Source organism: Doryrhamphus excisus, chromosome 9 (genome assembly GCF_030265055.1).
Source record: "Doryrhamphus excisus isolate RoL2022-K1 chromosome 9, RoL_Dexc_1.0, whole genome shotgun sequence".
NCBI lineage: Eukaryota > Metazoa > Chordata > Actinopteri > Syngnathiformes > Syngnathidae > Doryrhamphus > Doryrhamphus excisus.
In genome coordinates, this window is record NC_080474.1 from 18,591,736 (window position 1) to 18,607,099 (window position 15,364).

General features: G+C 41.5%; 1 protein-coding gene across 4 annotated transcripts; it reads left to right on the forward strand.

Annotated features, from left to right (window-relative positions):
- Window positions 1-851: 851 nt before the first annotated feature.
- prpf40a (PRP40 pre-mRNA processing factor 40 homolog A) lies at window positions 852-14,736 on the forward strand. Of its 4 annotated transcripts, none has more exons than XM_058082756.1 (27): window positions 852-929; window positions 2,433-2,513; window positions 2,656-2,799; window positions 4,626-4,709; window positions 5,177-5,195; window positions 5,282-5,298; window positions 5,384-5,425; window positions 6,218-6,328; window positions 6,406-6,526; window positions 6,704-6,728; window positions 6,929-7,159; window positions 7,253-7,358; window positions 8,770-8,834; window positions 8,929-9,093; window positions 9,498-9,606; window positions 9,698-9,848; window positions 10,799-10,932; window positions 11,095-11,209; window positions 11,297-11,388; window positions 11,477-11,593; window positions 11,935-12,072; window positions 12,750-12,845; window positions 12,928-13,014; window positions 13,090-13,180; window positions 13,264-13,325; window positions 13,401-13,553; window positions 14,299-14,736. In XM_058082756.1, the coding sequence occupies exons 1-27, from the start codon at window positions 927-929 to the stop codon at window positions 14,386-14,388; spliced, it is 2,649 nt and encodes an 882-aa protein (XP_057938739.1). In that variant the 5' UTR covers window positions 852-926; the 3' UTR covers window positions 14,389-14,736. The 4 variants fall into 4 exon arrangements, with proteins under 4 accessions (XP_057938739.1, XP_057938741.1, XP_057938742.1 ...); XM_058082758.1 differs by having other exon boundaries at window positions 13,090-13,171; XM_058082759.1 differs by having other exon boundaries at window positions 13,090-13,171; window positions 13,404-13,553.
- Window positions 14,737-15,364: the final 628 nt, after the last annotated feature.

Here is a 15,364-nt window from a genome sequence, read left to right on the forward strand (position 1 = left end):
CAGTCATTCATTTTTTATGTTTTATAACGATGAAAATCAATATAATTTGAAGAAAAATAGTACAGTTCAACACACTGTAGGTAGAATAATTTGGCTGCATGTTCTGTGATATAATTAGAAAGTAGATCCAAAGATCAGTTTTTTCATCTTTAATTTTTCATCTTTAAACTATACACTCCCTCTGCACCTAATGCACATTTACAATTCCGTGAACAGAATTTACTGTTCATTTTTTGGAGACAAAGACAAATAAGACACATATTGTACTTCTTGTAAAAGTGTTCAAACTGTCCACTTTCTAATTTCTAATTTTCTCCATCATAGGAAATCATCTTCTTCATATACAGCCAAGAGTGCTGCTTCACAGACGCCAGTAATTGGAAAATCACTGCCAGTTCTCCAAATCATCCCCAATACACCAAGGTAATTTTGCTGTGTCTGAACACCAGTGACTCACCAGGAATACAACACCAGGAAAAAAAAAGGACTGATTGTGTGGCAGACATTTTTCACTGAGCTTATTCTTCGTGTAGATGGTTCAAGTTTTACTGTATTTTTTATTAATGCACATCCTGTCAGGTGTTTATCCATGACAGCTATTATGACTATGACTGACTTTAGGTTTCAAAACAGAAATTGAAAATAAAAATCGTCACCCTCATATATGAATAAATGTTTAAAATATATATGGTGGGAGGAGGAGTATAAATTAATTTTCTCAGTAAGTAAAATAATACCATGTAATCCACGGAGGAGCCTTATTTCTTAATTCAGCATTTCGTTGCGCATATTTGCACATCAGTGACGCAGTATGACGCTACAGAATATTTACCTTTGACCTTTTTTGAATTCGACGCTGGTTCAGCCAATCACGTTGCTCGTTGTTGCGATGTGCGCTAGAGTCTCGCGGCTCCACTCTGACCATCATGGTGAGTTATTGCCATTCTAAAGAACTTGGTTCTTACAGCATAATAAGAACAAAATAGGGTCGCGTGTTTGTTTGACTGTATTTATTATCTATCTACGTAGTATGTATTTGTCGCCATTATGCCCAAATTAATGTTCCACATTCCTGAAAGTGCCGATTAGCATCTCGTAGTAGCATCATGCTAAAGTTGCCGCACACACATTGGAAAAAGGCTTGGCTATTTCCTGGACAGTGCACTAAAGTTTTATCTCATTCCGAATGGAATTACATCCTGTTTATACCAAGCGTCAATTTAACCACTATAAAATGCTATCAATATGTTAGCTATGTGTTAAAAGTGACGTGGACAGGTTGGGAAGCGAATGTTTTATTGTTTTAGCGTCCAACGTTTCCAGAAATTAGACTAGGTCTGAATTCGTCGCCTTTATTACATAGCGCAGTGTTTACTGAACAGGTCATGGTTTCCAGGCTGTTATTACACATTTTTTGCAACAACTAGATTGAAATTGTGGTGTACGTTTCCCACTTTTGTAACGACGAACTGGGGGCTTTATACAGCGTATTACAAAAGTGAGTAAACCCTTTATATATGTAGGGAATGCATTTTTCTTCTCAGGAGGCAATACTATTTAAATGAAACTTGAAGGTATACTTTAGAGTAGTCAGTGTACAGTTGATATGGCAGTATAGATGAACTATCCACTCACAGTCGGTCAACATAACAGCCATAACTGTCTGAATAGCTGGCAACACAAATGGGTTTTGACCAATGACCATAATGGTTTGGGGCTGCGTGAGTGCTGCCGGTACTGGGTAAGCTCAGGTTCATTGGAGAAATATGAACTACAACACATACTTTTTCAAACAGCAATTTAGACAATAATGGCTACGTTTTTTTTTTTTTTTTAGATATTTTCAGAGCACAGTAAATCTGTCCCTTTCCTAGCTTTGAGCATTGTATCCTTTTCCTTAATCAATGATTTACAAACATTAATTTGTGGAATTTAATATGGTTATAAAATTAGCTCTTCAAAGCTTAAAAAAATAATGCAATCAAAGTATTACTGAATTTGCTTTTATTACAAAGTGTGACCAACAATATTGTTTGGCTTTTGCAACTAACCTTTGTGAGATATTGGGAGTGTTCAGTGTTATGAACGTGATACGGCAATCGGATCGGCCCGATCTCATGGCAGAAGCCAATATTATCTAATTTTCAAAATACAGCAGCTGATCCTGATCCTGAAGATCACATTGAGACATCCCTTGGTAGATTCTATTTTCATTGGCCAATTCAGCAATTCCTTTAACGTTGAAATCATGGGCCCTACAAGCTGTACACTGACTATGCTAAAGTATATCTAAGCTTCATTTCTATGGTATTTTCCCTTGAAGATATATTGGAATAATCTCACTTTTGTGAGCTACTGTGGATGGAATAAATATTTAACACTGCAGACTCTTATGAGTTCACTAATTTGTAGTGTTTCCCCATTCATGGCAGTCTTCATCGGAGGCTAATAATGGCCCGAGTCAAGCTGCACCTTATCCAGGTGTGCCAGCCTCAGGGATGCCTCACCCGTTTGTAAGTGCCTGACATTGATGCTAAAACTGTAGCTTTCCGTTCTATAGGAGTGAGAGCACAGGGTTGCACTAAATGTGGTTAATACAAGGTTTTGGCCATTGTGCAACGTTTTTATTCTCTTCCACTTATGCATCCTGTCTAGATGGGACCACCAGGAATACCACCTCATTTCCCTCCAATGGGAATGCCTCCCCTGGGACAAAGACCTCCCAGTATGACCCCAATGCCCCCCGGGATTATGCCCCCTGGAATCATGCCACCTATGGCAGCAGCACCGATGGGACAGGTCAGTCTTTTATGTTGCTGGTTGACTTTCAAAACATTCCCTCGGCTGGAACGCCAGATCGACAGGCGGATTGGTGCAGCGTTGTGGTGACGACGGTCAATCGGTCAATCTGTGTTCCTCCCCTCACCTATGGTCATGAGCTTTGGGTAGTGAAAAAAAGACAAGGACAAGATCGCGGGTACAAGCTGCTGAAATAAGTTCCTATTGTAAGATGGCTGTGCTCTCCCTTAGAGATCATTTTATTTGCATTGTTTACATTGTTTATTTGCATTGTTTACACTAATTGATTTCTGATGTCAGATGGCTGCTGGGTATTTGAAGTTAAATGTATGTCTTCCTAATGTGACCATAAACAAAACAATGCACAATCAATTCTGTAAGACAATGAGATGCCTTGAAGAATTGAACATATGCATCTAAACAATATAGTAATGCCCACAGTAAAGAAAAAAAAACAAGATGTTAATGAAGATAATCTTAAGCCTTCTTTGTTTACATGCAAAGTTAACTAAAATGCTTTAGTGTGTCACTATAATATTTCTTTTTTAAGTGTTTTTCTAGTGTTTTAGAGCTGAAAATCAAAGCCGTCCATGTTCTTGCTGAATACAATAGTTCCTTCACAGTCACACCTCTTCCTCAGTTGCGGTACAACAGTATGTGTGACATTATTTTCCAGAACAGCCAAGTGACTTAAAGCCAAAGTCCAGACTTGTGTAGATTAAAGCACACTTTCATCTTAGATCATGTGTGATGTTGTCGTCTAGATTTTAATTTGCACATCTAGCCAGGACCAGTGTTTTGATGTGTTCCACAGCCCGAGACGCCTCACCTCATGTCTATTTTAATGTTCTGCCTTACCCCTTGGGAGCAGAGGATGGTCATCAGTTTGAATAGCTTGAAGATTAAAGGGGAACTGTACTTTTTGGTGAATTTTGCCCATCATTCACAATCTTTATGTGAAACATGAACAGACGTGTCTTTTTTTTCCCCCCCACTGAGAATCTGCACACTGTCAGCCGACATTGTAAAACACGACACAATGTAAACACTCCAGCCTGAGTCGCACACATGCAGCTACACCAGTATGCTCTGTTAGGCTAACTCCACTAGCGTCCATGGAGGTTCCAAGGTTTTTTTGCCAACTTTTGCTGGTGTTTTAGGCCACCGTTTTGATCAGGACAGGGCGGGTTCGTGTTTGGGATGTGATTCCACCACAATTGAGCGATTCGCTGGGGAAATGCGTTCCTTCTCGTCATGACATTTCATTCACATTATGTCACTTTGAGCAAGGTTCTGCGTTTTAACAGTCAGTTATGTTTTTATTAGTCAATTTCGCTATTGTGTTTATATTTAATTCCAAACTTTCAGCCGAGAGGTTCACAGACGTCATACAAGACGGCAGTTCCAACCGCTCTGCTATGGAGGCATATTTGTTCAGAAACTGCAAATTGTCTGACCTCAGGGGCATTACACTCTAGAGGTTCTGCTGGTTTTGTTTTGGCGTGAGGCTTGTAATTCTTCTGGTGAAAAGTTTGTCACATTTTGCAAGCATATGCGATATGTGGCCACGTGTGATGAAGGTGTCAGCTGCACAAGTTTGAAAAGGAAGCTGCAGGGACATAAGTGACTGTTACTGTTTCACAGATTGCAGGCTGTGTCATCACACCACTAAATAAGCACTGCACACGCACTCCCACTCTCACCCACCCCCACCCCTGCAAACAGCGTTCAGGCAATGGATGCCAGCGCCCTGTCTCAAGACCTTGTACTCGCAGTCAGCAGTATGGAAATGGAAGATGAATATTTCACAATGTTTCTTTTAATAGATGCCGGGTTTGCTGCCACCAATGATGGGAGGGATGTTGCTGCCTCCGCGCCTGCCAGCTGCGACTGTTCAACCAACGGGACCGGTAACTCTTCTCTCCTCTGCTTCATTAGCGCGTTGTCTCATACTCCAATTTTAAACCTATACCACAAACTGTGAAACACCAAATTAAGAAATAACACTTCTGTGCTCTTGTGTTTTCTTCTGTGCGTCTGTTTTCTGACTGGAATGACAGTCAACACCTGTTATTAAACACATCCCGTATAGTCGTCTGTATCTTGCGCTCTCAATCAAATGAGTCATTGTTTGTGTTCTTAGTTTATCAATTGTAAAGTAATGCAGATAACAATTCTGACATTTGTGGAGCAGCGTGAGAAAGCCGACAGCATCCAATTAATCAACACAATTATATTATGCCATTGTGCAGTAATTAGGGACGGTTTGTCACCCAGCATGTTGATAGAATAATGTCTTGGACGATTGCAACATTCATTCATCCTTCAGAGAAAGAGCTGCTGATGTTCACTTTGTTTCTTTTTGTTTCTTCAATAGCCTGGCGTTGACGCCCCAGGTAAGCCTTAACTCGCTTCATCAGTCATCTTGCACATTTTGTTTTCATTAGATATGACATCTGACTTTTGTTTTTATTTTAAACAGCTGCACCTGGAACGACTGTAAGTTTAACTTTAGTTAGTCCATTATTTTACCTGCTGTCAGCCCAATAGTTGCTTACTTTGATGTTTTACTTGATTTTTATAGAGTGCTACAAATGGATCCCCACAGGAAGAACAGCCAAAAAAGGTTTGTACACAAAGAAGCAAAGTAATGCTCTTGCTCCATACCAGCGTAACACTTTCTCACACATATTAAAGATTATGGCTCTGAAAGCACCCAACAACAGTATTTACCAGAATTTCAATAGCTCAGGGTCCCTACAAAAAAAATGGATCAGTCTCTTTTTTTCAAGGTGCTTGCTAGTGCATTAGTGATGCAGAGTCCGGGGAGGCAGGTGAGGTAATCGTAAAACCAGCTTAAAAAAAACACAAATCATGCATACAAACAGTAGTGCTGAGGGGCTAGAGCTAGCTATACAAGCCAGTCAAATTCACTATATTTTTATACTGTGTACTGGCAGCCGTTAACCAATGAACTGCTCTGCCGGGAGTAATGTATTATGGGTAGAAGTTAAAATATTGTTATATTGTGTAATGGCCTGCGAATTCCAGTGGGTTGACAAGCTTTTCGTGAGCTCACCTATAGCTTGTTATTGGCTCCTGCCAAAGAGAAAAAAATCCTCACCAACTTGCAGGCGGAACAATATTCAAACAACTAATAGTAGTTTTGAAATATAGGAAATGCCACAAAGTTTTAAAATTGTCTTAAATAGTAAAATAAACAGTCAAATATTAATATACTTGGGTTTATGTACTTTAAATTTTGATTTGTGTAAATCAGCAAATAACACATTTATGGGGTATTTTTTTTAAAGGCATTATGAAATATCTTAATATACAGTTATATTGCAAATAGTTGCTTGCACAGTTATCAACTTAAAAATATGTATGTATATATTTCCCTTTTTGTTTCTTTTAGAAATCCCTTTGGACGGAACACAAATCACTGGATGGGAAAACCTATTATTACAACACGGAGACCAAGCAGTCCACATGGGAAAAGCCAGATGATCTCAAATCTCCTGCAGAAGTACTTTTACCTGATAGATGTCAACACCAGAGTTTATATAAATATATTGAATATTCTTGTGCTTTGCTTCGCTTTAGCAAATGCTATCTAAATGTCCTTGGAAAGAGTACAAGTCAGACACAGGGAAGCCTTACTACTACAACTCTCAAACCAAGGAGTCCAGATGGACCAAACCCAAAGAGCTGGAGGATCTGGAAGGTAAAGAACTGTAATAATTGATTGGTTGCAATTAAATATTGGCATCTTTGGTCCTCATATTGGCCCAAGCATTGAAACGTGGTAGCTCCATTACTATATTAACTCAGTGCTTCTCTCTTATCTCGACTGTGCTTTGAAATGAAAACCCTAACAGCCTTCTCCTTTTGTCTATTTTAGCCATGATCAAAGCTGAGGAGAATGGGTAAGCGCTTCCTGTTTACTTCCGTTAGCATGTGTTGCTTTGGTTATTTATTTATATATATATATATATGCTTTGTGAACATCAAATACAACCGAAAGGAGACGTGATTTCTTCCTGTACAAATCAGAAACCTTTTTTGATGATTCATAATATTTACGAGTTTGATCTTGTGGCTGTAAATTCTTCTCATGTGACTGTAGAACAACAGAAGCCGCCGCGGTGGTAGCAGCCGCTCCTGTTGTCACAGCGGATCCTGTACTGCAAGCGGACAACACAACCTCTGCAGTGCCTGCCGTGGAAGCAGAGCCAGCTGAAGCCGTCCCAGAGGAGCACGCGTCCCAGGCCATCGTGCATCACACAGCTGAGGTCAAGTCCACAGACACACCTGTGGCTTCTTCAGAGAACACCGTACCTACTGAGGCCCCGGCCAGGTAGAGTACACTTATCACCTTAAACTGATCCACACGTGTAGAGGGAAGTCTATTTTTGTCCTTGTCTGAATATGACGCATGTCACCCCTCCAGTGTTGAAGTCACAAAAGAAGAACGTCCCGAAATCCAAAAGAAGGCTTACAAATGGAACACGAAGGAGGAAGCCAAGCAGGCTTTCAAGGAGCTGCTCAAGGAGAAGGTAATGTGGACATGGCTGTCACTCAGAAAGACACAAGCAAAACACTATGGTCCTATTTATGTCAACATGCCTGTCTGGACATAGCATGCTTTTTGCTGCCACATCAGTTGGTCACATAACAATGACGCACTGGATTACTGCCAGGCTTCATTCACGCAGTCCCAACAGTCTTCCTGACAGAATTTTGTTTTTCCTCTGCAATTTCAGTGCCGTAATGCTAAATGGCTTTTGTCTTTTATAAATTAGACAAAGCATTGAGAAAGCACTTTAATTTGAGTCCAAATAACAAAGTCATTGAACAGATGGTTAAAAGTAACAATGGTCATTTGACCAAACGCCCTTGATCATCTATAAGGAAAATGGTTGTTAATTAATTAGTATTTGTAGACAATTTTAACGACAGAGGACAAACCCTGTCTGAATAATCTGCACCCATTTTTCCATGTTTGTTGTACTGTCAGTGTTGCCCTCAAGTTAATATATTTGTGGTGGCTCGCCACTAATTAGTTTTAACCATTGCAGATTGATTTGAGGCTACCTTTTGTGGAGACTTATTTTGAAAGTTTTTACTTCGAAAATGCCACTTCCCCTTCGTGTCTGCCGGTTGAAGCAAAGTGTAGTGCACTTAATTTTGCATCAAGAAGCAATTAAACAATCAGTTTCACACAGTCAAGACAATTGTTAAAGACCAGTTAATCATTTATGTTGTGATATGCAAGGAACATTGCTGTGCGCCAGAATCTCACGCTGTCACTGATGTCACGCAAATCCCAGTGGTCCTCCCTGTACAGGAAGCATTGAGGTTGCCTGATGTGTTAATCAGTACATCTACTGCAGCTCCATGGAGATCCAATCCCTTGAGCCGCCGGGAGGTTGCAGCTGAGATGCTGATCATCACCTCCTGTAGCTGTGGCAATGGGCGGCTGAACACCCTGCAAACGGGGTTGCTGCTATAATAAGGCTCTTTTTAATTGTGCTGCTCTCCTTTGGGATTGTTTTGTTTTCTGTACGATCTTAATGACCGAGTCTTAATTATTGGCTTTTATTTAGTTCAAACACACACACACACACACCTAGCTGAGATTAAAGTGCCAAGAATTTGTAATATGCTTCAGTGAGTAAGAATAACTGTGACAACTGAGAAGATAGCAGCACGTAGCTCGAGGTCCTCCCTGGGAGAGACAAAACAGCAAAGAGGCCACTTGCATGAATCTTCTGAATGATGGCTGCTCCACACCTTTTGACCCTACACCTATTAGTCATGGAAATGTCGAGGTGTCACATACAACCTTTCAACCAGCAAGTAACTGGTAGTATAATAATTTTCCTTTTTATTTATGTTTTATGATCGGTTGCAATTTTTAGCAATTATTTTATGTGACTTCATTATGTTCAACTCTTATTGTTTCAGGGTGTTTCTTCCAACTCTTCATGGGAACAGGCTATGAAACTGATAATTAACGACCCTCGCTACAGGTACCAAATGGTTTCTTCCACTTCCTCTTTTTTTTTTTTTTTAAAGGAGGTCTATACCATTCTCATAACCTCACTTTTTTTCCCCTCTCCAAAGTGCTCTCCCCAAGTTGAGTGAGAAGAAGCAGGCGTTTAATGCCTATAAGGTCCAAACGGAGAAAGAGGAAAAAGAAGAGGCCAGAATTAAGTACAAGGAATCCAAAGAAACATTTCAGCGCTTTCTGGAAAATCATGAGAAGATGACATCTACTACTAGATACAAGTATGTTGACATTTTTTTTTTCAAGCTAAATTGGTATGCAGATTATGTTGATAACTGGTGACCAGTGGCTTATGAACGCCATTGTTAGGTAGTGGAAGCGCTCATCACATCATTACCGATACTCACATATTAAGCCTCCAAAATTTATATTTAACAAAAATGTGATCTGGTTCTTGGCATGGAAGTGGCTGAAATAAGAAATAAAGTCAGCCCTTAGTTGCCTTGCCTGGTGGCAACCAGCACACTGAAGTGTAGCAGAGACGTCAGGTGAAGACATTTTGTATTTATTAAATATACTGGAACAGAAATGTATCTGGTGATGTTTCATAATTGTCTTCCATGTTACAACTAATGGAATGTTGAATTGGCAAAACTATATCCATACTGACCGTGTGGGTTTGCAGGAAAGCCGAGCAGATGTTCAGTGACCAAGAGGTGTGGAGCTGTGTTCCTGAAAGAGACAGACAGGAGATTTATGAAGATGTCTTGTTCTACCTGGCTAAGAAAGAGAAGGTCAGGCCTCCATCATTTTAGATGCGATGCTGTCTTGTCAAGAAGAGATGAGTGCTGTTAAAGTCTGACAGCCTTTTTTTTTTTCCTCCAGGAGCAAGCCAAACAACTGAGGAAGAGGAACTGGGAAGCTCTGAAAAATATTCTGGACAACATGGCCAACGTCACCTACCGTACCACCTGGTCAGAAGCTCAGCAGTACCTGCTGGATAATCCCACCTTTGCCGAGGATGAGGAGCTGCAGAGTATGTACAAATCCTTTTTTTGTTACTGTCCTGTGTTCTCACAATGATATCAGGAGTTTCAGAAAAACACCTCCTAGAGCAGGGGTCTAAAACTCAATTTACTTGGGGGCCACTGGAGCTAGGGTCTAGGCGAGACTGGGCCGCATTTATTAAAAACAGAAAAATATACAAACTTTTTCAGTGCTTTGGTTCCGATTTTCTACAATAAAAGCTCTGATAAAACATTCCACTGTTCTCAAATATCTTACTTTTTATTTGTCTGCACAAAATAAGATGAAAAATAAATAAACAAATCAAGAATAAAGAAAATCAATCAATCAGTAATAAATAAATAAATAAAATCATAATAATAAAACGGCAAATAATAAAAACTTAAGAAACCACATATAGTTGGTGGGTAGACAAATTATTTTTTTCAGATTAAAATGAACAAAGCATTATTAGAGCCCTGTAGACATGACAAAACACGACTATAGTCACATTTATACTCTTTTTATTTACAACATATTGCGCAACTGCAGGGTCTTGAGACACATGCTAACTCGCAAACTAGAGAGCTAGCAACCTAAACGGTAGCCTCCAAGTTATTTCCTTTAAACTTAAATAGCCAAAAACTTACCACTTCCACACGGATAGGGAGGATAACTATTAACAGTTATTTAACCTTTAACATGAACATTAATCAAACGTAATAATTTTTTCTGGGTACATGATACCATACAGCATCCATATCAAACTTGCGCGGGCCGCACTAACATTAAACTTTCATATCAAGGCGGGGGCCTCAAATTAGTGTCCTGCGGGCCACATTTGGCCCGCGGGCCGCGTGTTTGAAACCCAGGTTCTAAGTGCATTTTATTATGACTGCATTCTGAGTGCATTGGAAATATCAGGGTTCATCTTTTGAGGTTGAAAAATATTGAACGACATTGACTGTTTTCTTCCAACAGATATGGACAAAGAAGATGCGCTTATTTGTTTTGAGGAGCACATCCGTGCCCTGGAGAAGGAGGAAGAGGAGGATAAACAGAAGACTCTCCTCAGGGAGAGGAGGAGACAGCGCAAGAACAGAGAATGCTTCCAGGTGAGAGTAAAATTTGTCACAGCTCTTTGATGATAGTTATTACACATTTACTTGCAGTGATTGCTAGGTTTTATCATTTCACTCAGCAAAGAAATAGGACACAATGGTGTCCTCACACGGTAGGATAGTGGCCGCTGTGAAATAACGTTTTATCTGGCACAGAAATTTCTGGATGAGCTCCATGACCACGGCCAGCTTCACTCCATGTCTGCCTGGATGGAGATGTACCCGACCCTGAGCGCTGACATTCGCTTTGCCAACATGCTGGGCCAGACAGGTTAGACTCACATGGACACACACGCAAGTATTGCACACCGGTATAGTACTTTTAACTTAATCTCACCTGATGTGGGCTGTGTTGCAGGCTCCACTCCTCTGGACCTTTTCAAATTCTACGTGGAAGACCTGAAAGCACGTTACCATGACGAGAAGAGGATTATTAAAGACATTCTGAAGGTGACACAGCACTTCTGGTGGCAAAGTCTTGACTGCTCATCGCTATTGTGTGTTGATTCATTCTACTTATGTTCATCATGTTACTCAGGACAAAAGCTTCCCGGTTGAAATCAACACAAGTTTTGATGACTTTGGATCGATCATCAGCTCGGACAAGCGAGCCACGACACTTGATGCAGGGAACATAAAGTTGGCCTTCAACAGTGTAAGAACTTTACTACGTTGAGTTGGAGGGGGCATCATGGTCTAATTTGCATAATTGGCTATAATGAAATTAAATCTTAGGGTTTTATTTAATAACAGAAGGTAAAGTTATTAACTTAGCAGGACCAGAAGAGTGATGATAGGTGTTTCAATCTTTTCATGTTAGTCTCCAAAAGTGAAGAACTCGCCGGACTAGAAACATTGTAACGTGTCCAAGAGTGAAGCTGAACAGGGAGCCTCGAATCTTACAAAAAAAAAAAAAACACCAAATGTATCTGTGGTGGTCTGAATTTTAATCCAAAACGACTGCATGGGACTAATTTTATCCAAATCTGTATCTAGTTACTGGAGAAGGCTGAAGCGAGGGAGCGAGAGCGTGAGAAGGAGGAGGCAAGGAAGATGAAGCGGAAAGAGGCGGCCTTTAAGACCATGCTGAAGCAGGCCACGCCCTCGCTGGAGCCGGAGGACTCATGGGAGGCGGTATGTTGTCTCGTTTGGATACTCGTAACGTACACATTTAAGCAGCCATTTTAATTCAAATCAAATCAACTATTTGTAAGAGCACTTTTCCTGCAAGGACATGCAACACAAAGTGCTTTACAGAATTAAAAACAATTACCACAATTAAAAAGAAAAAACAATTACAAAGAAAGCCCCACCCTCCATACTAGACACACACACACACTGTAGGGAGACATGGCCACCTTTGGGGCTGTCCACACTGGGAGGAGCCGCAGGCCGTGTCATCGGGGGGCCAGCACCCGGGCCCCCCGATTCCAACAGACGGGCGGACCCCCACATCAAAGGGAGGAACCCCCAGCCAGCCGGGTCAAAGGGACCCAAGGACAGCACCCCCTCAGCAGACCCGACACAGCCCCCAGTGTGGAGGACCCCCCCTGAGGAAACACTGGAGTTAAAAGCTAAAGACTAAGAGCATAAAACAGGACTAAAAAGATTTTTAAAAAGTTAATCTTAGTTAAAAACCTGATTAATTAATTACAGCACAGCTTCTCAGGGGACTACTATAGAAATGATGCTTTAGAGTAGTCAGTGTACAGCTTGCATAGATAGACTTTTTTTTACTGAAGTGTGGGGGGTGTTTTATATACATGGGAGGTACCGATGTGTTCCTTTTGTGTTCCTGTTTGCTGTCGAAGGTGAGGGAGCGATTCATGAAAGAAGCTGCCTTTGAAGACATCACGCTGGAGTCCGAGAGGAAGCGGATATTCAAAGATTTCATGCATGTCTTGGAGGTCAGTGTGTCTCACTCCAATGAGAGAACCTTCAAAACCTCCAACTTGATCCCTAACATGATTTCTTTTTTTTTGACGACAGCACGAGTGCCAGCATCATCACTCCAAGACCAAGAAGCACTCAAAGAAGTCAAAGAAGCACCACAGGAAACGATCACGCTCTCGATCGGTCAGTAGATAAATCTTACACAGCCAACGCTCCCGACAGTCCTCCTCGATTGAACGCCGTGTCCTCTTGTCACAGGGCTCCGAGTCCGAAGAGGAAGAATACCACAAGAAGAAGAAGCGCTCCGCCTCCAAAACTCCATCGGAGCGCTCCTCTAGTGGTGAGTCAGGTGAGTGCAAGGATGATTGCGTGGATGTTGTCGCTGTCGTGGTCGCGGCTGCTGACCGACCGGTCCCGTTTTTTCCACGCCAGAGCGAAGCTACAAGAAGTCCAAGAAGCACAAGAAGAAGGCCAAAAAGAGACGACACAAGTCTGTACGTAGACGCTCTTATCACCAGGAACCGTGAACCAGGAACGTCTCTCTCTGTACTGAGCCTCTTTGTGACCAGCAGGGGTCACCTGACTCTGAGGTCGACAAGAAAGGAAGAGACGGCAAGCGAGACAAGGACGCCGACAAAGATAAAGAGAATGACAAATCCAGAGGGAAGTCTCACTCTGACTCCAAACAAAAGTCCCCGAAACGCAAGGCAGCCAAGGAGGAGGTACATTCATTCATTCATTCATTTTCTACCGCTTTTCCTCACGAGGGTCGCGGGGGGTGCTGGAGCCTATCCCAGCTGTCTTCGGGCGTAAGGCGGGGTACACCCTAGACTGGTCGCCAGCCAATCACAGGGCACATATAGACAAACAACCATTCACACTCACATTCATACCTATGGACAATTTGGAGTCGGAGGAGGTACAGTTGTATTTATTTTTTTTATAATCAGAAATAAAAATATACACTGCAACCTTGTAAGTTGAACACAACCTAATATTCATAATAGGAATTTTCTGTACAATAATATGTTTAAATGACTTACATAATAATGAGAATCATACATGAAGTGCTTTAAATTATTCACACTATCGCCACCTTTATTCAGTGTACATGCAAACTGTCACTCGTGTGTGAAAAGAAGATAAGTACAACTATAAGCAAATTTTTACATGAATGTATTGTCAATATTGGCAAACATTTTCCATATTCTGTGGTTATCATCACCCTTCCTTAGTGGCATCGCCATAGAAAAAGCAAAACACAGGTAAGTTACTTTCAGCTGTTGTTCCATGAGGATATTGTGCCCCCTAGTGGCAGCAGCATGCACAACATCCACACATTCCTCATTAGGATATGCTGGAGCCCATCCCGGCTTACTTTTGGCGAGAGGCGGGGCACACTGGACTGACGGCCTGCACAACATGTCGGGTGTATTTATTTATATATCTTTTTTGTGTTGCCTTCAGGGTGGCTGGGACACGTCAGGTAGTGAACTGAGTGAAGGAGAGCTGGAGAAAAGAAGAAGAACTTTACTGGAGCAGTTAGATGCACCTTGATGAAGGTGTGGTCTCACACACACACACACACACACACACACACACACACACACACACACACATGCAGATGCATTCCCTTTCAAGCCCTCCTCATCTTTCAACAAAACTTGTGGGATCACGCCCCCCCCACAGGCGTCCACAGGAATGACACAACTGGTTCGTTAACAGGACGCTCGTGTTATTCAGGCCTTTTTTTTCTCGTTAGCTTTATTTCTAGTTGGCTATAGATGTCTAATAGATATTCATGATCACTTAAACGCATCGGATTCAATGTGACTGCAGGCTTTTAATGAGAACCTTTGTTGAAGTTGATACTGTAGCGTCATGTAATAAACAACTTTCATTGGATGCTGTTGGCAATTATTTCCTGTTATTGTTAAAGGAGCCACACGATGCTATTTTTCCCCACTTAGGTTAAACGATTTGTTCATCTAAAGGTGACCTATTGGGCTTTTCCCACTTTTCTGACCTATAAATGTAGTTAGAATGTTGTATTCTTGTGTTAAACGACACCAAAGTTTCAGATAATTAGGTTTGTGTGTTTGGAAGTGAGCCCTGAGAGAAGTTTGGGATGGTTCAAAACACTCGGTTTCAAAAGGACGTTGCAAAACTGTTCTTTTGTGATGTCACAGAGGGCGTGGCTGTAGGCCGATAGCTCTCTGCCCTTCCTTAAGATCTGCTTTTGTGATGTGAAATATGAACGCGAAATATCTTGATTGGTCAGACACACTGTGTGTCCACAGTGCTGGAGAGAACCACAGTGCCCACTGTCTGGGACACGGTTGTCCCGCCCAAAAAACATGGTAATGGACACGGTTGTACCACCCAAAAAGCATGGTAGTCCACAGAGGTGGACAGAACCACCATGCCCACTGTCTGGGACACGGTTGTCCCGCCCAAAAAACATGGTAATGGACAGGGTTGTCCCGCCCAAAAAACATGGTAATGGACAGGGTTGTCCCGCCCAAAAAACATG

Coding starts and splice junctions, on each gene's coding strand:
- prpf40a (XM_058082756.1), top strand. Junction 6,729..6,928: donor ATCAAAGCTGAGGAGAATGG/GTAAGCGCTTCC, acceptor ATGTGACTGTAG/AACAACAGAAGCCGCCGCGG. Junction 12,073..12,749: donor CGGAGGACTCATGGGAGGCG/GTATGTTGTCTC, acceptor TTGCTGTCGAAG/GTGAGGGAGCGATTCATGAA.